At 34.9% G+C, this 19,777-nt stretch overlaps 1 protein-coding gene across 6 annotated transcripts in view; it reads left to right on the forward strand.

The window, feature by feature from the left end:
* NAALADL2 (N-acetylated alpha-linked acidic dipeptidase like 2) overlaps positions 1-19,777 on the forward strand; it is a 1,473,645-nt gene that overhangs the window by 450,199 nt on the left and 1,003,669 nt on the right. For 2 of the 6 annotated variants that reach the window (XM_028843863.2, XM_077994178.1), the window contains exon 1: positions 16,225-16,371. The exons of 2 other annotated variants lie outside the window; for them this stretch is intronic. In XM_028843863.2, the coding sequence (XP_028699696.2) occupies positions 16,329-16,371 (43 nt within the window). In that variant the 5' untranslated portion in view covers positions 16,225-16,328. Of the gene's footprint in view, positions 1-16,224; positions 16,372-19,777 lie in introns of those variants that run through there. 2 more of the 6 variants (XM_015131588.3, XM_015131586.3) reach the window with 2 other exon arrangements.

The following is a 19,777-nucleotide window of genomic DNA, read 5'->3' on the forward strand; positions in this document are numbered from 1 at the left end:
AATAAGAGCATTCAAAAGCCTCTCTTTGAGCTATTTTGTAATACATTATACCTTATTGTTAATCATCATCACCCTACTGTACAATAGAGCATCAGAACTCATTTCTCCTAATAGTAATCTTGTACCATTTGACCAATCTCTTCCCATCTTCCCCTCCCTTCCCTCGTCTCTGTTAACCAGTGTTCTACTCCCTGCTTCCATTATAGCAACTTTTTTTTAAGATTCCACGTAATAGTGAGATCATGGAGTATTTGTCTTTTTGTGTCTCGTCTTTTTTATGGCTAAATAGTATTCCACTGATTATATATACCATATTTTCTTTAAATATTCATCCTTTGTTTGACATGTGAGTTGATTCCATGTCTTGGCTATTGTGAATAGAGCTGCAGTAAACATGGGAGTTAAGATATATTTTCAACATACTAATTTCACTCTCTTTGGATATATACCCAGTAATGAGGTTGCAAGAACTTATGGTAGTTCTATTGTTAATTTAATGAGGAACCTCTATAATGTTTTTCATAGTGCTCTATTAAACTATAATCCCAACAAAAATATGTAAGCATTCCCTTTTCTCCATATCCTGTCCAACACTTTTGTTTGTCTTTTGGTAATAGCCATTCTAGCTAGAGTCAGGTGGTATCTTGTTGAGATTCTGATTAACATTTCCCTGATGAATAGTGATGTTGAGCTTTTTATTCATTTACCTTTGGACATTTGTATGTCTTCTTTTGAAAAGCGATAAGGTCTTTTGCTGATTTTAAAAACCGGGTTATTTTCTTGTTGTTGACTTGTTTAAAGTCTTTATATGTTATGGATATTAACAATATGTCAGATGTAAAGTTTGCTAATATTTTCTCAAATTCTGCAGGTGGTCTCTTCACTCTTGTTTCCTTTGCTATGCAAAAGCTTTTCAGTTTGATGTAATTCAGTTTGTCTATTTTTGCATTTGTTGCAGAGCTTTTGAGGTCTTATTTTAAAAACCTTCGCCGTTCTCAATGTTGTAAAGCATTCACCTATGTTTTCTTCTAGTAGTTTCATAGTTTCAGATCTTACATGTATGTATTTAAACTATTTTTAGTTGATTTTTGTATATGGTGGGAAGAAGGGTTTTAGTCATATTCTCAGCACAATTTATTGAAGAGACTGGGTTTTCCCCAATTTGCACTATTGGTACCTGTGTTGAAAATCAGTTGGCTATAGGTAGGTGAATTTATTTCAGGGACTTCCATTCGTTTCATTGGTTTATGTATTTCATTTTTATGCTAGTGTCATTATGTTTAGGTTACTATAGCCTTGTAGTATATTTTGAAGTGAGGTAATGAGTGTGATACCTCCAGCTTTGTTCTTTATTTGTTCAGCATTTCTTTGGCTATTTGAGGTCTTTGTGGTTCCATTTTTTTTTATTTATTTATTTTTCTATCTCTGTGAAATGTCATCGGTATTTTGATGGGAATTGCATTAATTCTGTGATCTCTTTGGCTGCAATTGGCATTATAACAATATTAATTCTTCCAGTCCATAAACATTGAATATGTCTTCACTCATTTGTGTTTTCTTCAATTTATTTAATAAATGTTTTATAATTTTCAGTGGAGAGATCTTTTATTTCCTTAAGTTTATTTTCTTGATTTCTTTTTTAGATAGTTTGTTATTGGCATACAGAAATGCTATTGATTTTTTGTGTTGATTTTGTATCCTGCAATTTTAATGAACTTGTTTATTCTAATAGGTTTTTTTGTTTTTGTTTTTGTTTTTTGTTTTTTTTTTGGTGCAGTCTTCAGGGTTTTTTGTATGTCAGGCTCTCCAGGGTATGAAGCCTCCCCTATGCTGGCTGTCAGGCAGAAAGCTCTTTCTGTAGGTGGGGAAGTGGGGCTGCCTCCAGGCCAGGGGGAGTGGGGCTGCCTCCAGGCTAGTGACTCTTTGGAAAATGTGATGGTGTAAACAAATACGAGTTCTAAGTTACTGTTTACAGCAACTGGGTTAATGGTATCACTGAGATCCAGAAGACAGACGATACAATATGTTGGGTCAATATACCTAAGCACTGGGTTAATATACCTAAGCACTGGGCCAAGGACTGACTGAATGGCTGTGCAGGACTCTCTTCAGTGAGATGGACCACGTCCAAGCTGGCTATTTTGTCATTGGCAGGCACATGAGAGTCTGGCAGTTGTGCAGGATTTCCTGTGTTCAAGTGGGCCATCTCTGGGCTGGCTCTCCTGCCAGGATGGGCTGAGTGGCTGCCCTGGCTGTCTCCAGTAGAGTGGGGCCACCTTCAGTCCTGCTGTCAGGACAAGGATGGGCACATGAGAGTTAGGCAGCTGAGGGAGGTTTTTTCCTAGGGAAGGCAGGGCACCTCCTGGCTGGCTATCTGGGGTTCTCTCTGGTGGGGCAAGGCCATTTCCCCTGGTGACTGTCATGCTGAGGACAGGTGCATGTGAAGCTTGACAACTTTACATTCTCTCCAATGAAGCAAGACCACCTCCATGCAGGTTTTCAGGCCAGGGCTGGGTGTGTTCAGGTCAAGCAGTTAAGTGGGAGCTCATTTTGATGGGGCAAGGCCACCTCTAAGCAGGTTGTTGGGCCAGGGGTGGGCACATGTGGGCTAGTTTTCTGGGTGAGACTTCCCTGTTGTGTAGATCCACCTGCTTTTCTGGGGGATAGGGTGCCTCATGGTTTCAGCCATCAGGGTCTTGGTCATTCCTTCCTAGGTTGCAGGAGGTAGGGGAATTGCTACTGCAGGCATGCATGTTAACTTAGTGGAACTAAGTAGCAGGATCTTAGGAATGCACGAGGTTGGTGGCATACGTTGCACTTGTGAATCTAGTTTCAAGATGGCACCATGATGTATCAGCTTAGGATGCCAGGGTAGAGCGTACCATGGGGGTTTCTGTTCTGGAGCAATGTAGCCATATGGACTCCCAACAACTGTCCATAGTGGACTTGGGGCCTGTGAGGACTGGAGGACCCTCCTGTAACAATAAAACATGCCACTCACCTCTGCAGCAGTGGTGGGGACCACCAAGGATCTCTAGCTTACCTTTTTGCTACAAGAATAAGCCCCCTTGACTCTAATCTGATCCCGCAGGAGAGATAGTGTGGTCAAGGCAGAATGCTTTGCTCTCCTCTCTATGTTGCTATACTAGGTTTCTGTGGTCCAAAGGGATTTTGTCATTTCCATGGTGCTTTGTAACATACTTCCTCAGTCACTGCAGTCAAACAATAGTTGTAGTTATTTATTTATTGTATTGTTTCCTTTTTGTCAGAGGCTGAGAGCCAAATAAGTCTAGTTAGCCTCTTGCTGACATCACTCTATGTCTCTGAAAGAGTTATTTTCCTTGTTCTCCAACAATATCAACTTTCTTAGTTTTGTATGCAGCATCATAAAAAAAAACTAATAGAGAATTAAACTAATAGAGAATTTAGTTAGTAGTATCTAAAGGATACTTTTATCCACAAGTCAATCCCAATGTAAAGCTCTGAGTAGGCCTTAATGTTTTTTGACTTTTGAAAACAATCACATGTATAGAAAAGTAAATATAATTATGTATATATGATATATTCTTAGATTTCTAATATTAAGTATGCTTGGGGACATCAGAGAAGCCTTTACAGAGGAGTTAAATGAGCTAAATGTTAATGAAGGGTTAGGAGTCAGCAGGATAAAAAATTTTGCTGATAACATGTTGACATTATTGGGTAGGCTGTGGGGCCAATGAACATATGTGAGCATGGAACTGGCATGATTGCTATGTTTTAGGAAGATCACTATAGCAGATATAGAGAGCATCGATTAGAGAGAAGAAAGATTGTGTTTAGGGAATTGTTTTCCAGGCAAGAGATGACAATGACCTTACCTAGAGGAAATGGAAAGTTTAGGCAGTAGAGTTCAATGATAGTTAGGACACAGAATTTATCAAACCTAGTGACTCTGTGGAAAATGTGATGGTGGAAACAAAGATAAATTCTAAATTTCTGTCTACAGCAGCTGGGTTAATGGTGTCACTGAGATCCAGAAGAGAGAAGATGCAATATGTTGGGTCAATATACCTAAGCACAAAATAATCTTGTTTAATTTGTCTCTATCCATTTTTCTTATATTGTATATGCCTTCCCCTACTTTCCTAGTTTACCTGTATATCTTATTTCTTGGAGAATTCACAAGTATTAAACATGCATGATCAAAAATCCCCAACCTGGTACTTCTTAGCTGCAAACAACCAACAAAAGTTCCAAATTTAAAGAAGAATATTTGCTCTATAAAATGATATTATAAAATGCCTGGTTCTAGTGCCGTATAACTCATAATATCATGTTGCAAACTTTATCACTCTTATCCTATTGACGACTTTATTTTAATCAAGAAATAAACTTTTTAAAAATAGGCTAAACTCAGAAAATTTTGTGTGCCATTAGTTCCCAGCAGTTGAACATGTTTGTCTGATTTTAGATGGCTGGCCAGGATTGGGAAATTTTGTTGGAGTGATAGTGAGATAGTGAGAGACTAAACCATCTTATTACTTGCCTGACACTATGTTGAACTTTAAATATTATCTCATTTGATTCTTTCAAAAACTATTAGTTAGCACCATTTTATAGATGATGAAACAGACTGAAACAGTTTAAACAACTGGAGTATAACTAGATGGGAACTAGGTTAGCTTTACTCTAAAATGCATGCAATAAATGCCAATCAGAGTATGTATTTGGAAAAAAAAAAAAAGCACATCTATCTATTTCTTGGAACTATATTTTCAAAGACCCACTCAGGTAGCTGAGCATAGAATTTCTCTTCAACTCTTTGGATTTTTGACATACTAGATCCATACTAGATCTCTGTAGAGCACATATTTTTGATCTTTGCTCTAATAATGTCTTGAATGATTATGTATCTAAGTATTCTAACTCTCTTCTCTTACTTTTTTTTTTTTTTTTACTTCTTTGCTCTCCTTTTATTTTCTCTACATGATATCCATGGTTAAAATCTATCGTTTCAATCAAGTTATTTTGCTCTCCCTGTGATATGCTATTTGTTAAAAACAATTAAGTACCAAGGTTGTGTAATTCAATGCATTTCTAACATTTTATATACCAAAGTTTCCATGTTTTACGACATGTAATGCCAACATTCATGCTTTGAAAACCACTTTATAATTTTCTTCAAATTTTCAAAAATGTCTTCCTTTGCAAATCAGAACTAAATAATAATAATAATTACTTCAGTAACTGACCTTATAAGTTGAACCTGCAAAATTAGTTTCTTTCCCTTGAGTAGTTTATAAGTGATATTCTCCAACTGAATGATAAATGATAGTATTTGAAATATTCTCTTTTGCCCACTTTCTTTTTGAAATCACTTAGGAGTGGGATTTTTGGAAACATGAATAGGTGATGTAGTTGAATATAATGTTTACTATTGTGTCATATAAGTTTCTTAAAAATGCACTCAGTAATTTTTACAGAAATGGTTCAAAATGCATATAGAGGACTCATTCACTGTGAGCCTTTCAAGTTTCTGAAAATCTTCATGATAACTTTTATAATTATGTCAGTTTCATTTTCACAGCTTTTCAGTGAAGTTCACCAATGCTTTATGTTTTTGTTGTGTGTGTGTGTGTGTGTGTGTTTTAAACTACAGTCATGCATCACTTAACAATGGGGATACATTCTGAGAAACATATCTTAAGTGATTTTGTTGTTGTGTGAACATCATAGAGTGTACTTCATAGAGCAAACATTATAGTGTATAAAAATCTAGAGGTTATAGCTTACTACAATCCTAAGTTATACAGTATAGCTTATTGAACATGTAGTCTATATGGTATAGCCTGTTGCTCCTAGGCTATAAACCCATAGAGCATGTTACTATACTGAATACTGCAAGCAATTGGAACACAATGGTAAGTATTTGTATATTTCAACACATCTAAACATGGAAAAGGTATGGAAAAATATGACATAAAAGATTAGAAATGGTACATTTGTATAGGACCTTACCACGAATGGATCTTGCAGAGTTGGAAGTTGCTCCGAGTGAGTCAGTAAGTGTGTGGTGAGTGAATGCAAAGAACTAGGATGTTACTGTACACTACTATGGACTTTATAAACACTGTAAACTTAAGCCTACATTTATAAAACATATTTTTCTTTCATCGACAATAAGTTAATCTTAATTGACTCTTTTACACTTTACAAACTTTTTATTATTTTCTTATTATTTTGTAATAACATTCAGCTTAAAACACATTGTACAGCTGTACAAAAACATTTTCTCTTTGTATATTCCTATTCTATATACTTTTTTCTATTTTTAATACTTTCTTAAAATTTTCAATTTTTTTGTTAAAAATGAAAATGTGTCGGGGGTGGTGGCTCACACCTGTAGGCCCAGCACTTTGGGAGGCCGAGGAGGGCAGATCACAAGATACAGGAGTTTGAGACCAGTCCTGCCAACATGGTGAAACCCTGTCTCTACTAAAAGTACAAAAACTAGCTGGACATGGTGGCGGGTGTCTGTAATCCCAGCCACTCAGGAGGCTAAGGCAGGAGAATTGCTTGAATCTGGGAGGCGGAGGTTGCAATGAGCCGAGATCGCGCCACTGCACTCCAGCCTGGGTGACAGAGTGAGATTCTGACTTAAATAAATAAATAAATAAATAAATGAAAAAGAAAAAAAAAAGATGCAAACACACACATTAGCCTAGGCCTACACAAGGTTAGGATCATCATTATCATTGCTTCTTACCTCCACATCTTGTCCTGCTGTATTGTCTATTTCTTAAAAATTGTTGTACCTATTATTTTTGATTGGTTTGTCTTTTAATCTTCCTACTAAAGACGTAAGTATTTTACACACAACATTTAAAGCATTACAGTATTTTGTATTTCTCTGTCACTTACCTTTACCGGTGAGTTTTTATACCTTCAGATAATTTATTGTTGATTGCTAACATAAATTTCTTTCAGAGTGAAGAATTTCCTTAGCATTTTTTGTACCACAGGCCTGGTGTTTACAAAATATCTCAGCTTTTGTTTGCTGGGAAAGTATTTCTCCCTCACGTTTGAAGGGTAATTGTGCTGGATATAATATTCTAGGTTGGAAGTATTTTTTTTCCTTCAGCACTTGGAATATTTCATCCTACTCTAGCCTATCCTGTAAGATTTCCACTGGGATGTCTGCTGCCAGACATATCAGAGCTCCTTTATATGTTACTTGCCTCTTTTTCTGCTTTTAGATTAAATATCCTTTCAGATTAAAAACAAAAACGAGATCCAGTTAAATGCTACCAACAAGAAACTCACCTCACATATAAAGACACAGATAGACTGAAAATGAAGGGATAGAAAATATATTCAATGCAAATAGAAAACAAAAAGAGGACTATATTTGTTAGATAAAATAGATTTCAAGACAAAAACTGTAAGAAGAGACAAAGAAGATATTGTATAATGATAAATAGGTAAATTAAGCAGGAGGATTAAACAATTGTAAATATTCATGCTCTGAATGCTAGAGCACCCAGATGCGTAAAGCAAACATTATTGGAGCTAAAGATAGGGGCCCCAATACAATAATAGCTGAGGACTTCAACACACCATTTTCAACATTGGACATATCATCCAGATAAGAAATCAACAAATAAACATGGAACCTAATTTATAGATCAAGTGGACCTAATAGACATTTACATAATATTTCATCCAAAAATGCAGAATGCACATTCTTCTTCTAAACACATGGAACATTCTCAGTGATAGACCATACATTAGTCTACTAAACATGTCTTAATTTTTTTTTAAACTGAAATTATATCAAGTATCTTTTCTGATTACAGTGGAATTAAACTAGAAATTTGTAACCAGAGAACTTTGTAAACTCTACAAACACATAAAAATTAAACATTATGCTCCTGAATGACCACTGGATCATTAGAGAAGTTAAGAAGGAAGTTTTTTCAATTCTAGAAGCAAATGAAAATGGACACATGACATACCAAAACCAATATGACACTGCAAAAGCTGTAGTAAGAGAGGGAAACTTAGAGCAATAAATGCCTTCATCAAAAGTATAGCTTCCAATAAACAACCTAATGATTCATCTTAAAGAAGGAGAAATGCAAGTGCAACCAAACTCAGTGTTAGAAGAAGAAAAGAAATAATAAATATCTGAGCAGAAGTAAATGGGATTGAAACAAAGACAATATAAAAGCAAGGAAGCACAAAGGTTTTTGGGGAAAGAAAACCAAAAGTGAAAAAAACTTCAGCCAGACCAAAAAAAAAAAAAAAAAAAAAAAAAAAAAAAAACAGAGAGACGACCCAAATAAATAAAATCAGAGTTGAAAAGGAGACATGACAACTGATAGCTAAGAAATTCAAAAGATTGTTTGGAGCAACTATACTATGAGCAACTATATGCCAATAAATTGGAACACCTAGAAGAAATGGATAAATTCCTAGACACGTCCAACTAACCAGGATTGAACCATGAATAAATTTATATCTGGAACAGACCAATAATAAATAACGGGACCAAATCTGTAATAAAAAGCCTCCTATCAAGGAAAATCTGAGGAGCTGATGGCTTCACTGGAGAATTCTATTAAACACTTAAAGTAGAACTAATACCAGTCCTACTCAAACTATTTTAAAAAACTTAGGAGGAGGGAATAATTTCATACTCTTTCTACAAGGCCAGTATTATCCTGATACCGAAACCAGGCAAAGAAAAAACAAAAAATGTAACTACATGCTACTATTTCTGATGATCATAGATTCCAAAATCCTCAATGAAATATTAGGAAACTGAATTCAAGAACACATTAAAAAAATCACGTATCAAGAACAAGTGGGATTCATCCCAGGGATGCAAGGATGGTTCAATGTATGCAAATCAATCATTGTGATACATTACTTTAAGAGAATGAAGGAGAAAATCTGTATGATCATTTTGATAGATGCCAAAAAAGTACTTGGTAAAATTCAACATACCTTCATGATAAAAATTCTTAAAAATAACCTGGGTATAGAAGGAACAAACCTCAACATGATAACTACCTTTCAAAACAGAACCACAGCTAGTATTATGCCAAATGGGAAAAACTGAAAGCCTTTTTTCTAAGATCCAGAACAAGAGAATGATGCCCACTTTCACCACTTTTATTTCACTTAGTAGTGGAAGTCTTTGCCAGAACGATTAGACAAGAGAAATAAAGGGCATCCAAATAGGAAAATAATTAAAAATATCCTTCCTTGCAGATGTTATAACCGTATATTTAGAAAAACCTAAATACTCCACCAAAAAAACAATTGGAACTGATAAACAAATTTAGTAAAGTTGAAGGACACAAAGTTAACATACAAATTCAGTGGCATTTCTATGTCAGCAAAGAACTATCTAAAAATAAAACGAAAAAGTAATCCCATTTACCATAGCTATAGGTAAAATTAAATACCTCGGAATAAACTTAACTAAAGAAGTGAAATATCTCTATTAAAAACTATAAAATATTGATGAGATAAATTGAAGAGGACACAAAAACATGGAAAGGAATTCCATATTTATAGATTGGAAGAATCAACATGGTTAAAATGTCTATACTACCCAAAGTAATCTACAGATTCAATGCAATCTGCATGAAAACACCAACGAAATCCTTCAGAGAAATGGAAAAACCAATCCTAAAATTTATACAGAACTACAGAAGACTGAGAATAGCCAAAGCTATCCTGATCAGAAGGAACAAAGCTGGAGCCATAACATTACCTTACTTCAAATAATACTATAAGGGTACAGTAACAGCATGGAACTGGCATAAAAATGGATGCATAGACAGTGGAACAGAATAAACAAAACCCAGGGATAAATCCATACATATACCACGAACTGATTTTTGACAAAGGTGCCAAGAACGTAAATTGGGGAAAAGACAGTCTCCAATGAATGGTGCTGGAGAAACTGGATATCAATATGCATAAAAATTAAACTATACTTATCTCTCATCATGTTCAAAAATCAAATCAAAATTGATTAAAGACTTACATCTGGCAGGGCGCAGTGGCTCATGCCTGTAATCCCAGCACTTTGGGAGGCCAAGGTGGGTAAATCACGAAGTCAGGAAATCGAGACCACCCTGGCCAACATGGTGAAACCAGTCTGTACCAAAAAAAAAAAAAAAAAAATAGCTGGGCATGGTGGCGGGTGCCTGTAGTCCCAGCTACTCGGGAGGCTGAGGCAGGAAAATCCTTACAAGGCTGCGGTGAGCCGAGATCACGCCACTGTGCTCCAGCCTGGCCACAGAGTGAGACTCTGTCCCCCCGCCAAAAAAAAAAAAAAAAAAAAAGAGAGAGACTTACACCTAAGATCTTAAACCATGAAACTGCAAAAAGAAAATTTTGGAAAATGCTCTAGGAAATGGGTCTGGGCAAGGTTTCTTGAGTAAAACCTCAAAAGCAGAGGCAACCAAAGCAAAAATAGACAAATGGGATCACATCAAATTAAAAACCTTCTGCAGAGCAAAGGAAACAATCTACAAAATGAAGACACAACCTACAGAATGAGAGAAAATATTTGGAAGCTATTCATCTGAAGATTAATAATCAAAATATATAAAGAGCCGTAAAAACTGAATAGCAATACAAAATAATCTGTTTTAAAAATGGGCCAAAAATCTGAATAGACATTTTGCAAAAGAAGATATAAAAATAGCCAACAGGTGTATGAAAAAATGCTCATCATCACTAATCATCAGAGAAATGCAAATCAAACCTACAATGATGTAACCTCTCAACCCAGTTACAATGGCTATTATCAAAGAGATTGGCAATAATGGATGCTGGTGTGGATGTGGAGAATGGGTAACCCCCATAAACTATTATTGGGAATGTAAATTATTATAGACACTGTGGAAAACAGTATGGAAGTTCCTCAAAAAAAGCAAAAATAGAACTACCATATGGTCCAGCTATATCACTGCTGGGTGTATATCCAAAAGAAAGGAAATCAATGTCAAAGATTTATTTGAACTTTTGTGTTTATTGCTGCACTATTCACAATAGCCAAGATATGGAATCAATCTAAGTGTCCATCAACAGATGAATGAATAAGTGAAATATAGAACTTATACATAATAGAGTATTATTCAACCATAAAAGCAAATGAAATCGTATCTTTTGCAGCTACATGAATGGAACTGGAGGCCATGAGGTTAAATGAAATGAACCAGGCACAGAAAGATAAATATTGCATGTTCTCACTCATGTGAGACATACAAAAAATAATTTGAACTTGTGGAGATAGAGAATAGAATGAAGATTACTAGAGGATGTGAAAGGTAGTAGAGAGAAAGGGATAAATGGGATGGTTAATGGGTACAAAACTACAGTTAGATAGAAGGAATAAGATCTAGTGTTTGGTAGCACAATAGGGTGACTGTAGTTAATATTTGATTGTACATTTCAAAATCATTAAGAGTGGAATTGTAATGATTTTAACACAAAAATTATAAATACTAGATGTGAATGATACCCCAATTATGCTAATATCATTACACATTATTTTCTTGTGCCAAAATATCACTTTTACCACGTATATAGGTACAACCATTGTGTATCCATAATAATTAAGAATAACATGTTTTAAAAATAAAAATGACAAAAATCTTTAAAAGAATAAAATAACAATAAAGGTATAGTATACTAAATACATAACACAGTATCATTGTTTTTATTATCAAATATTGTGTACTGTACATAATTGTATTTGCTATGCTTTTTTTTTTTTTTTTTTTTGAGACGGAATTTCCCCTTGTTGCCCAGGCTGAAGTGTAGTGGCATGATCTCAGCTCACTCGCTGCAACCTCTGCCTCCCAGGTTCAAGTGATTCTCCTGCCTCAGCCTCCCAAGTAGCTGGGACTACAGGCTCCCGCCACCACACCTAGCTAATTTTTGTAGTTTTTAGTAGTTTTAGTAGAGATGGCATTTCACCAGGTTGCCCAGGCTGATCTTGAACCTCAGGTGATCCACCTGCCATGGCCTCCCAAAGTGCTAGGATTACAGGCATGAGTCACTGTGCCGGGCTTGTACTATACTTTTACATGAGTGGCAGCTTAGTAGCTATTTTTATATCAGTATCAACACAAAACATGTGAGGAATGTCTTATGCAAGACATTTTGACAGCTATGATGTTATGACAGCCACGACATTATGACAGCCACAGCATCCCTAGGTGATAGGAAATTTTTGACTTCATTATAATCTTTTGGGACCACCTTTGTTTATGCAGTCCACCATTGATTGAAACATCATTATTCAGTACATGACGATTGTGTATTAACTTTGTATTCTCTTTCATTTCTTATCCTGGTTTTGACTTTTATTTTGGAAATTCTCATAATTACCATCATTTCTTATGTCCTTCTAACTCTTAATGTTTTGCTCTTGCAGGTAAAACTCCCTACTTTCCCTCATCTCTTTTCACTTTTAAGCTTTAATTTGTTACTTTTCCCTCCTGAAAATTTTCTATCATCTTCTTTGCTACTCTGTGTCTTTCTTTTCCTTGAGCCTCTTTTATTTACCCTTTCTGATGATGGTAATTTTATTCATTTTCATAAAATTCATTGAAGGCTCAATGTGTGCTAGGAACTGGGCTAGGTGCCATGAACATGATGAATACTTAAAGTGTCTTTGGCATAACAGATTGCAAGGAGAGAAATACACACACACACACACACATACACACACACACGCATATATCTCTCACATATATGAAAGATATGTATATATATGTATATATACATATACATGACTATATACATATATATACACATATGAGAGAGAGAAGTACGAGAGAGAGTGACAGGTTCTCAGTCTGTCACTCAGGCTAGAATGCAGTGGTATGATCATAGCTCATTGCAGCCTGAAACTTCTGGACTCCAGCAATCCTTTCACCTCAGTCTCTTGAGTAGCTGTACTACAGGCACAGCTAATTTTTGAGTAGCTGTACATCATGCCCAGCTAATTTTTGTATTGTTTGTTCAGACAGGATTTTGCTATGTTGACCAGGGTGGTCTTGAACTCTTGGGCTTAAGCGTCCACTCACCTCAGCCTCCCAAAGTGCTGGGATTACAGGCGTGAGCTCCTGTGCCCAGTCTGAGAAATAATTAAGAAATACAGTAGTTTTCCCTAATCTATACTTTGGCTTTCCACAATTTGTTCTCAATGATCATCGTGGTCCAAGAATATTGAATGGAAAATTTTAGAAACAATAAATAAGTGTAAAATTGTGCATCATTCTGAGTGGCATGATGAGATCTCATTCTGTCCTGCCCAGGATGTGAATCATCCGTCTATCCAGTTTATTCACACTGTAGATGCCTATTAGTCACTTAGGATCCATCTCAGTTAACAGAAGGACTTTCATGGTATTTTGGTGCGTGTTTTCATCTCTAATGTTACTTAATAATGGTCCCAAAATGCAAGAGTCATGATGCCGGCAATTCAGATATGCCAGAGAGAAGCTGTAAAGTGCTTTCTTTAAGTGAAAAGATGAAAGTTTTGAGTTAATAAGGAAAGAAAAGAAAATTATGTTGAGCTTTCCAAGATCTACTGTAAGAACATATCTTCTATTTGTAAAATTGTGAAGAAGGAAAGAGAAATCTGTGCTAGTGTAGCTGTCACACCTCAGACTGCAAAAGTTACAGCCATGGTGTGTGATAATTGCTTAGTTAAGATGTAAAAGGCATTCAATTTGTGGGTGGAAGACATGAACTCAAATGTGTTCTGATTGATATCATTTGGGTTTGGTACTGTATGTGGTTCAAGCATCCACTAAGGATCTTGGAATGTATTCCCCTGAGGTTAAGGGGGCCTACTCTACGTATAGTATAATGTGATAAGAGCCATGGTGAAAGGAAAAGTTTAGAATTGTTAACGGGCATCTGGGAGCACAACAAAAAGACCTCAACTCAGACTGAATTCAAGAAGAATTTCTGCATATGAATTCAGCAAAAGGGAGGTGAAGAAGTTTTCTAGGCATGTACAAAACTCACCAGGTATGTTAAAAAAAAAAAATGTCCTGGAGTACATTTTCCCGGCATACACAAAGACCTAGAAAGGAGAAAGAAAATATGTGTGTGCATGGCACTTCATTAGTATTGCAACTAGTTCAGTTCTACTGAATCAGTATATATGTTACTTTCTATGAAGTTACAACCTTTTGACCTTTCTGGTGTTCATATTTTTATGGATTTTGTTATTGTTTAAGAATAGGACTTCTCTATTCTACTTTATTGTAATTTACCACATGCTATAATTCAGCTCATAGATAATGGGTGCTTTATAAATGTTATTGACTAATTTCAGTGCCTGGGGCAGGTCTGTAAATATACATTTCCAGGTTTGTCATAATGAGTGAGGATTGATATATATGTTGGTCCTTTTAAGGAGAAGTAAGAATTTGATGATTACAGTGTTTTATTGGCAAATATTGAAGTTACTCTTGGTAAAGTATGTAGCATTTTATCTATCTATCTATCTATCTATCTATCTATCTATCTATCTATCTATCTATCTATGAAAAGGGATATTCTATTCTGGAACAAACCACAACCTGGATTTTAAATCAGAGGCTCCTGACATTATAAAGATAGAATGGGTTTTCAATGGTCCAGCCCCTCATATTACAGATGAAGAAACCAAGACTTAGAGAGGTAATAAATGAAAGAGACAACTCTCAGTTGTGATCAGAACTTTTTAATGTCATGTTTGCCTTTATTTCTAATACTTTTGAGAAAAACTTCTGTTGTTTGCCATTTCTGTTCTTTACACAACTTATATAATCAACTTTTACATTAGTAAATTTTTACATTAGTAAACTAGCATACATAGTATTTATATATAGATTTTTTCAAATTAAAAAGCAAAGGACTATAAAGAAAGGAGTTTGAGCTTCATATACATATATATACATATATGTATAACTATAGCCAATATATATATTAGCTGTAGTTAGATTAATAAAAAATATGTTTTGTGTATTATAAATTTGAATATAATATATAATTGTTACTATATATATTAAACATATAATATATAATGTGTAAAGTATTAATATATATGAATATAAATATATATTTATATTTATTCATTTATTTACCAGTCTAACTACAGCCAAAGTTAAGGATTTCTAGAGGGAAGAAAGTGGAGATTGTTTTTTATTCTAGGTGTCTTATGGGGGACAAAGCTTAAATAAATTGCCTTAATTCTGTGATATCTTTCCTTTCTCATGTGCAAATGAATATTTAAAGATACATCTCCAATTTGTTGCTCTTGTTTGCTGGAAATTATTTTTGTTGAGTCACAACAGTTAATCTAAGTTAATATTCACCATGTTTCTATTAAAAAGGCAAAGCAAATAACACTAGTCTCCTTTTACAAATGAGGACCTTGAGGCATTTCAAGATTAGGTTGAACTGTTTCTTTAAGGTCTCTCAGTTAATAAGTAGCATAACTGATGTCAGTACATGGTCTGGGATATCAGTGCTACAGTTCAACATTCATTCCGCTCATCAGAACAATAAGAAAGAGAGAAGGAAGAAGAAGAAGGGAAAGGAAGAGGAAAATTAGAAATTGCTTTTGTTTATTCTCCATTATTCACAGTGTTTAGCACAGCCATACATTATTGTTTTCAATCTTCATACTAATCATACATACTTAATACATACTAGATATTATTCTATTTTACAGTTTAGGAAACTAAGTTTCAAAGATGTTATATTCTTTGCTTACAGTCACATAGCAAGTATTAGAGATACTCCAAAACTTGTCTTTACACTGCTGCACAAAACTGACTCTGAGCTGTTCCTTATTTCCCTATGGTTTAAAAAAATAAATGTTGTATAATATACTTTAAATTTGATTTCTGTAGGAAGAGTAGATTAGAAACATTCAAAAACAAAGAAACCAAAGTCTGACTGTGAAGCGTGGTGTACTGGTAATATCAATGCTCTTTTAGGGGAAAATATAAATATGTTTCTGGACTAAAGTGAAAGTGGAGAATTAAAAGTTGATATCAAAACAGAAACAAAGCAATTTTTTGTGAAGTACACTTTAATAGCCATACAGTGGATCAAAAGATATGATCTCACTTCATAGTAAAACAGGTCCTGCAAGCCCAGGTAACTCAGGAAGCAGAATGGTAATTATTCACAGAAGAAAGCAGGTAGTATACTGTTACAATACTACAGTAGAAAATCAGAAGGTCACAGAGCTTGCAGAGTAGGTGACAGGACTTGAAACTGCTTGGCCCTCTTTAAAAAGAAATAATAAAATGGGAGAGACTGAAGCAACTTTACCTAACATGTCTTTGCAAGGTAAGTACCAACAGCCTATGAAATGTTCACAATCAGAAACTTAAGCCGTGTTGATTACAAAGTCTGTGTGTTTGTGTGTGTGCACACACGCATCCCTGCATGCATGTTCAGGTGCCCTGACCCTGTTTTTAAGGTGTTTTTTGCGAGTGAGAAAAGAGGTGGAGATTGTTGATTCAGAGGAAGCATGTTTTCTTAATTGTTTACAAAGACTCAGGCAACACAGATTCACAAATTTGTTGGAGGGTATGGAATGCTTTAGCCTTAATCCCCAGTATAATGTTGAAGAAATGGTATAACCAACTTTCAGTGCATTTTCATGTTGGACCTTTTCCGACATTAACAGAAACTTGATTTTTGTCTCTACCTGTGGAATGTTTATTGGTAATTAAGTTTTGCCGTCTCTGGGGTTTACCAGCTAAATTTCCTTGTAATTAATATAACCATTTTTTTTAAGGTAGAAAACGGGGTCAGGGGAGAGCCTATCAGTTTGGAGACTGTGATTTATTTCACAGGTGTTACTTAATCAGATACCTTTGTCCTTTGAAAGGATTGGCTTTGTTGACATTGGCTTGACTAGGCATCTCTGGTTAGAGGCTTGTTAACAGAAACAAATTTAAGGTTACTCACATTTCACATTTTTGAGTAAGAAAAGTTATTTCTCAAAGAATAAAAAGAAATTAGATATTGGGCCTAATCCATATTTTTTATAGACTTCTAGAACACCATGAGGTCACATAGATCTGCATGATCCTAAAAATATTCACCTATTTTATAGTTAAATTATTGTATTTTTCTTTCATTTCTTTAATCTTTATGTAGCCTGCTTAAGAATCCCAGAATCTTTTTTTATCTCTGCATATTTCCTAAAAATCTTTCTTGAAATACTGTGTAAAATGCTACTCTGAAGCATTTTTAATTTAAAAAATTAATTTTAAAAGTCATGTAATGAATTCTATTCAAGAAAAACAATAAGGTAAAAGGATCATTTCACATAATGAAAATAATTTATTTCTATGTGTCTTATGGTCAAATGGTATTATGTACAAGATTATAACATATTTCTTATTTATCTCTAATATTTTTCCTTGTATATAGGAAGCATCTAGGTTGTTATAGTTGTTCATATGATAATTATTTTACATAAAATGTGTATTACGGTTTGGCAACCACCTAAATAGCCTATCCTAGGCTGTGTGGGTACATCACCTGTCTATTCAGGGATCAAAATAAACTAAGGAGTAACCAGACCTCTCTCCACTTCCCTCATGATCCCTCTTTGTGTTAGGATCATGAGTAATATTTTTTAATTGAATCCCAGATTGTGTATACATTTTGTTTTTGTTTCTTTTTCTCTGGTGCTTTGTATGTATATTATGTTTCTGGTAATACATATGTTTCACTGTGTAGGGATAGCCTTCCCTTTCCCCATCCATATATATGTATAAAATACAATTATTTTCAGAATTATTAATCAGAAAACCATGCACAAAATTTAACATAAGTGCTATAGTAAATAATTTGAATGGTGTGCTTTAAGTTCAAGAACAACGTGCCTAATCTGTAAACCTTTTGCAGTTGGGGAAAACTTGTGAAATCAGTTGTATACTAGGATGTTTTTGTTTGTATACTCTGAAAACTTTTCAACAAAAATTTATATTATCTTCTGATCTTATTGGTGTTTAAATGTATCCTTGGTAGGTCTGTAAATATTTCAGATCTGTCTTCTTGGAGTGTTGAAATCCTTCCCTACCAGTTATATTTGCATTAAGATTCTTAAGAGCACCTATTAATCAAGTGAGAGTTAAAAAGAACCGAAGGTAGTTCAGTTGTTGGTTTCATTTCTGGATTTCTCTCCATTATAAAGGCAATGGAATGCCTTAACATTTTCCTGTTGTCTGGGTGATACCCTGTCCAAAATCTGAAATTGAGTTTCAAAATGACCAAAGTGAATGAAAAGTTATTTTCTAATGTTCCAATTTCACCTTTGACTTAATGGCATTTATAAAAAGTTCTGAGATTCTTTCAAATAATACTGATTCTCAGCTCCACTTACAAACAGATAATCTTCAGTGGAAATAACTATGTTAAAATAATATGTTTTGTATATTAAACATGTGGATGACTTACGTGTTTTGACTATGAGGATAATATATTATGTAGATTATCACTGGAACTCCATCAGGTGCTTTGAATAATGATTTTCTAAGGCTATGCATCTAGATTTTCTAGATTCACTGAATGATTTCTAATTACAATTTGAAAGGCTAACCACAGATATTGTCAATGATTATTCATTATAGTGCTTTTTCTGTACATCTCTGACCCAATTATACTCCCAGGGAGCTAATTGCATGTGCCCTGGTTAGTGGAGCCCATATGCCATTAACATTTAATGTTTCTGGTAGTATTGAGAACCCATTTTTTTCTTGAATAAAAGTGAAGTTATTCCAAAATTATCTTGAGCTATGTGAACAGATTTTAATTAGCTTTTCAAACATAAAAAAGAATCTCCTCCTTTCAGTCCCAATGACAAGGTAACCCCAGCAGAGAACTGTGTAAAACTGTCATACATGAAGGTTCATAATGTTCTCAGGATTCATAAAATAAATTATCTAGGTTAGGAGAGAATGCTAGAATTTTTTTCTAAACTTTACAAATATGAGTAAAGTACAAATAATATGGCATAAGGAATAGGGGTGAGTGCTTTCTAAGCATTGTTATTTGCAAAGGAAAGGATCATTTTTCTTGCATAATGTCTGGAAACTCACATACACCACTGAGTGGCACTCTATCACTCCATGGGCCTGTAACAGGAGTAGAAGGACATGGCTGAGAGGTGGGAGGGAGACAGCTCCCTTCCTGGAAGGGAACTACCTGGAATATGCCTTAGGCTAAAGTTTCTTCAGAGGCCATCCTTGAACTTATAAGGGCTACTTACCTCTTCTCTGCCTGGAAGGATGTCCATTTCCTACTTCTCCCAGTATTCTTATTAATAGGCAGGGTAAGTCCTAGTCAGAATTGTAAAATGGGGAAAGAATCTATCAGCATGCAGCTCTGTGCTTCACCTGCTGAGCTCCTCCTACCTCAGGAATCCAGTTCCCATGAGCTTTCAACATGTTCTTTCTCTCCTTTTCATATTTAGTTGAAATATATTCAAGGCCACTTTCCTCTTTGGAAAGAATATGATATACTAATTGGCCCTTGAGATTAATTAAAAAAAAAAAAGTATTTCTGAGTTTAATGCTGGGACAATCTTGTGAGAGGAGGCATCTTTGAGTTAGGCCTCCCCTGGGCTGTTGAATACACTTGGCACTCGTGCTGCCTACCAGCTGCTTGGATGTTTTGAGCGTTTCTAATAATACCTCTCCTTCCTACTTCAGTTCTTCTTAGTTCTTTAGCTCTACGA

Source organism: Macaca mulatta, chromosome 2 (genome assembly GCF_049350105.2).
Source record: "Macaca mulatta isolate MMU2019108-1 chromosome 2, T2T-MMU8v2.0, whole genome shotgun sequence".
Classification (NCBI taxonomy): Eukaryota; Metazoa; Chordata; class Mammalia; order Primates; family Cercopithecidae; genus Macaca; species Macaca mulatta.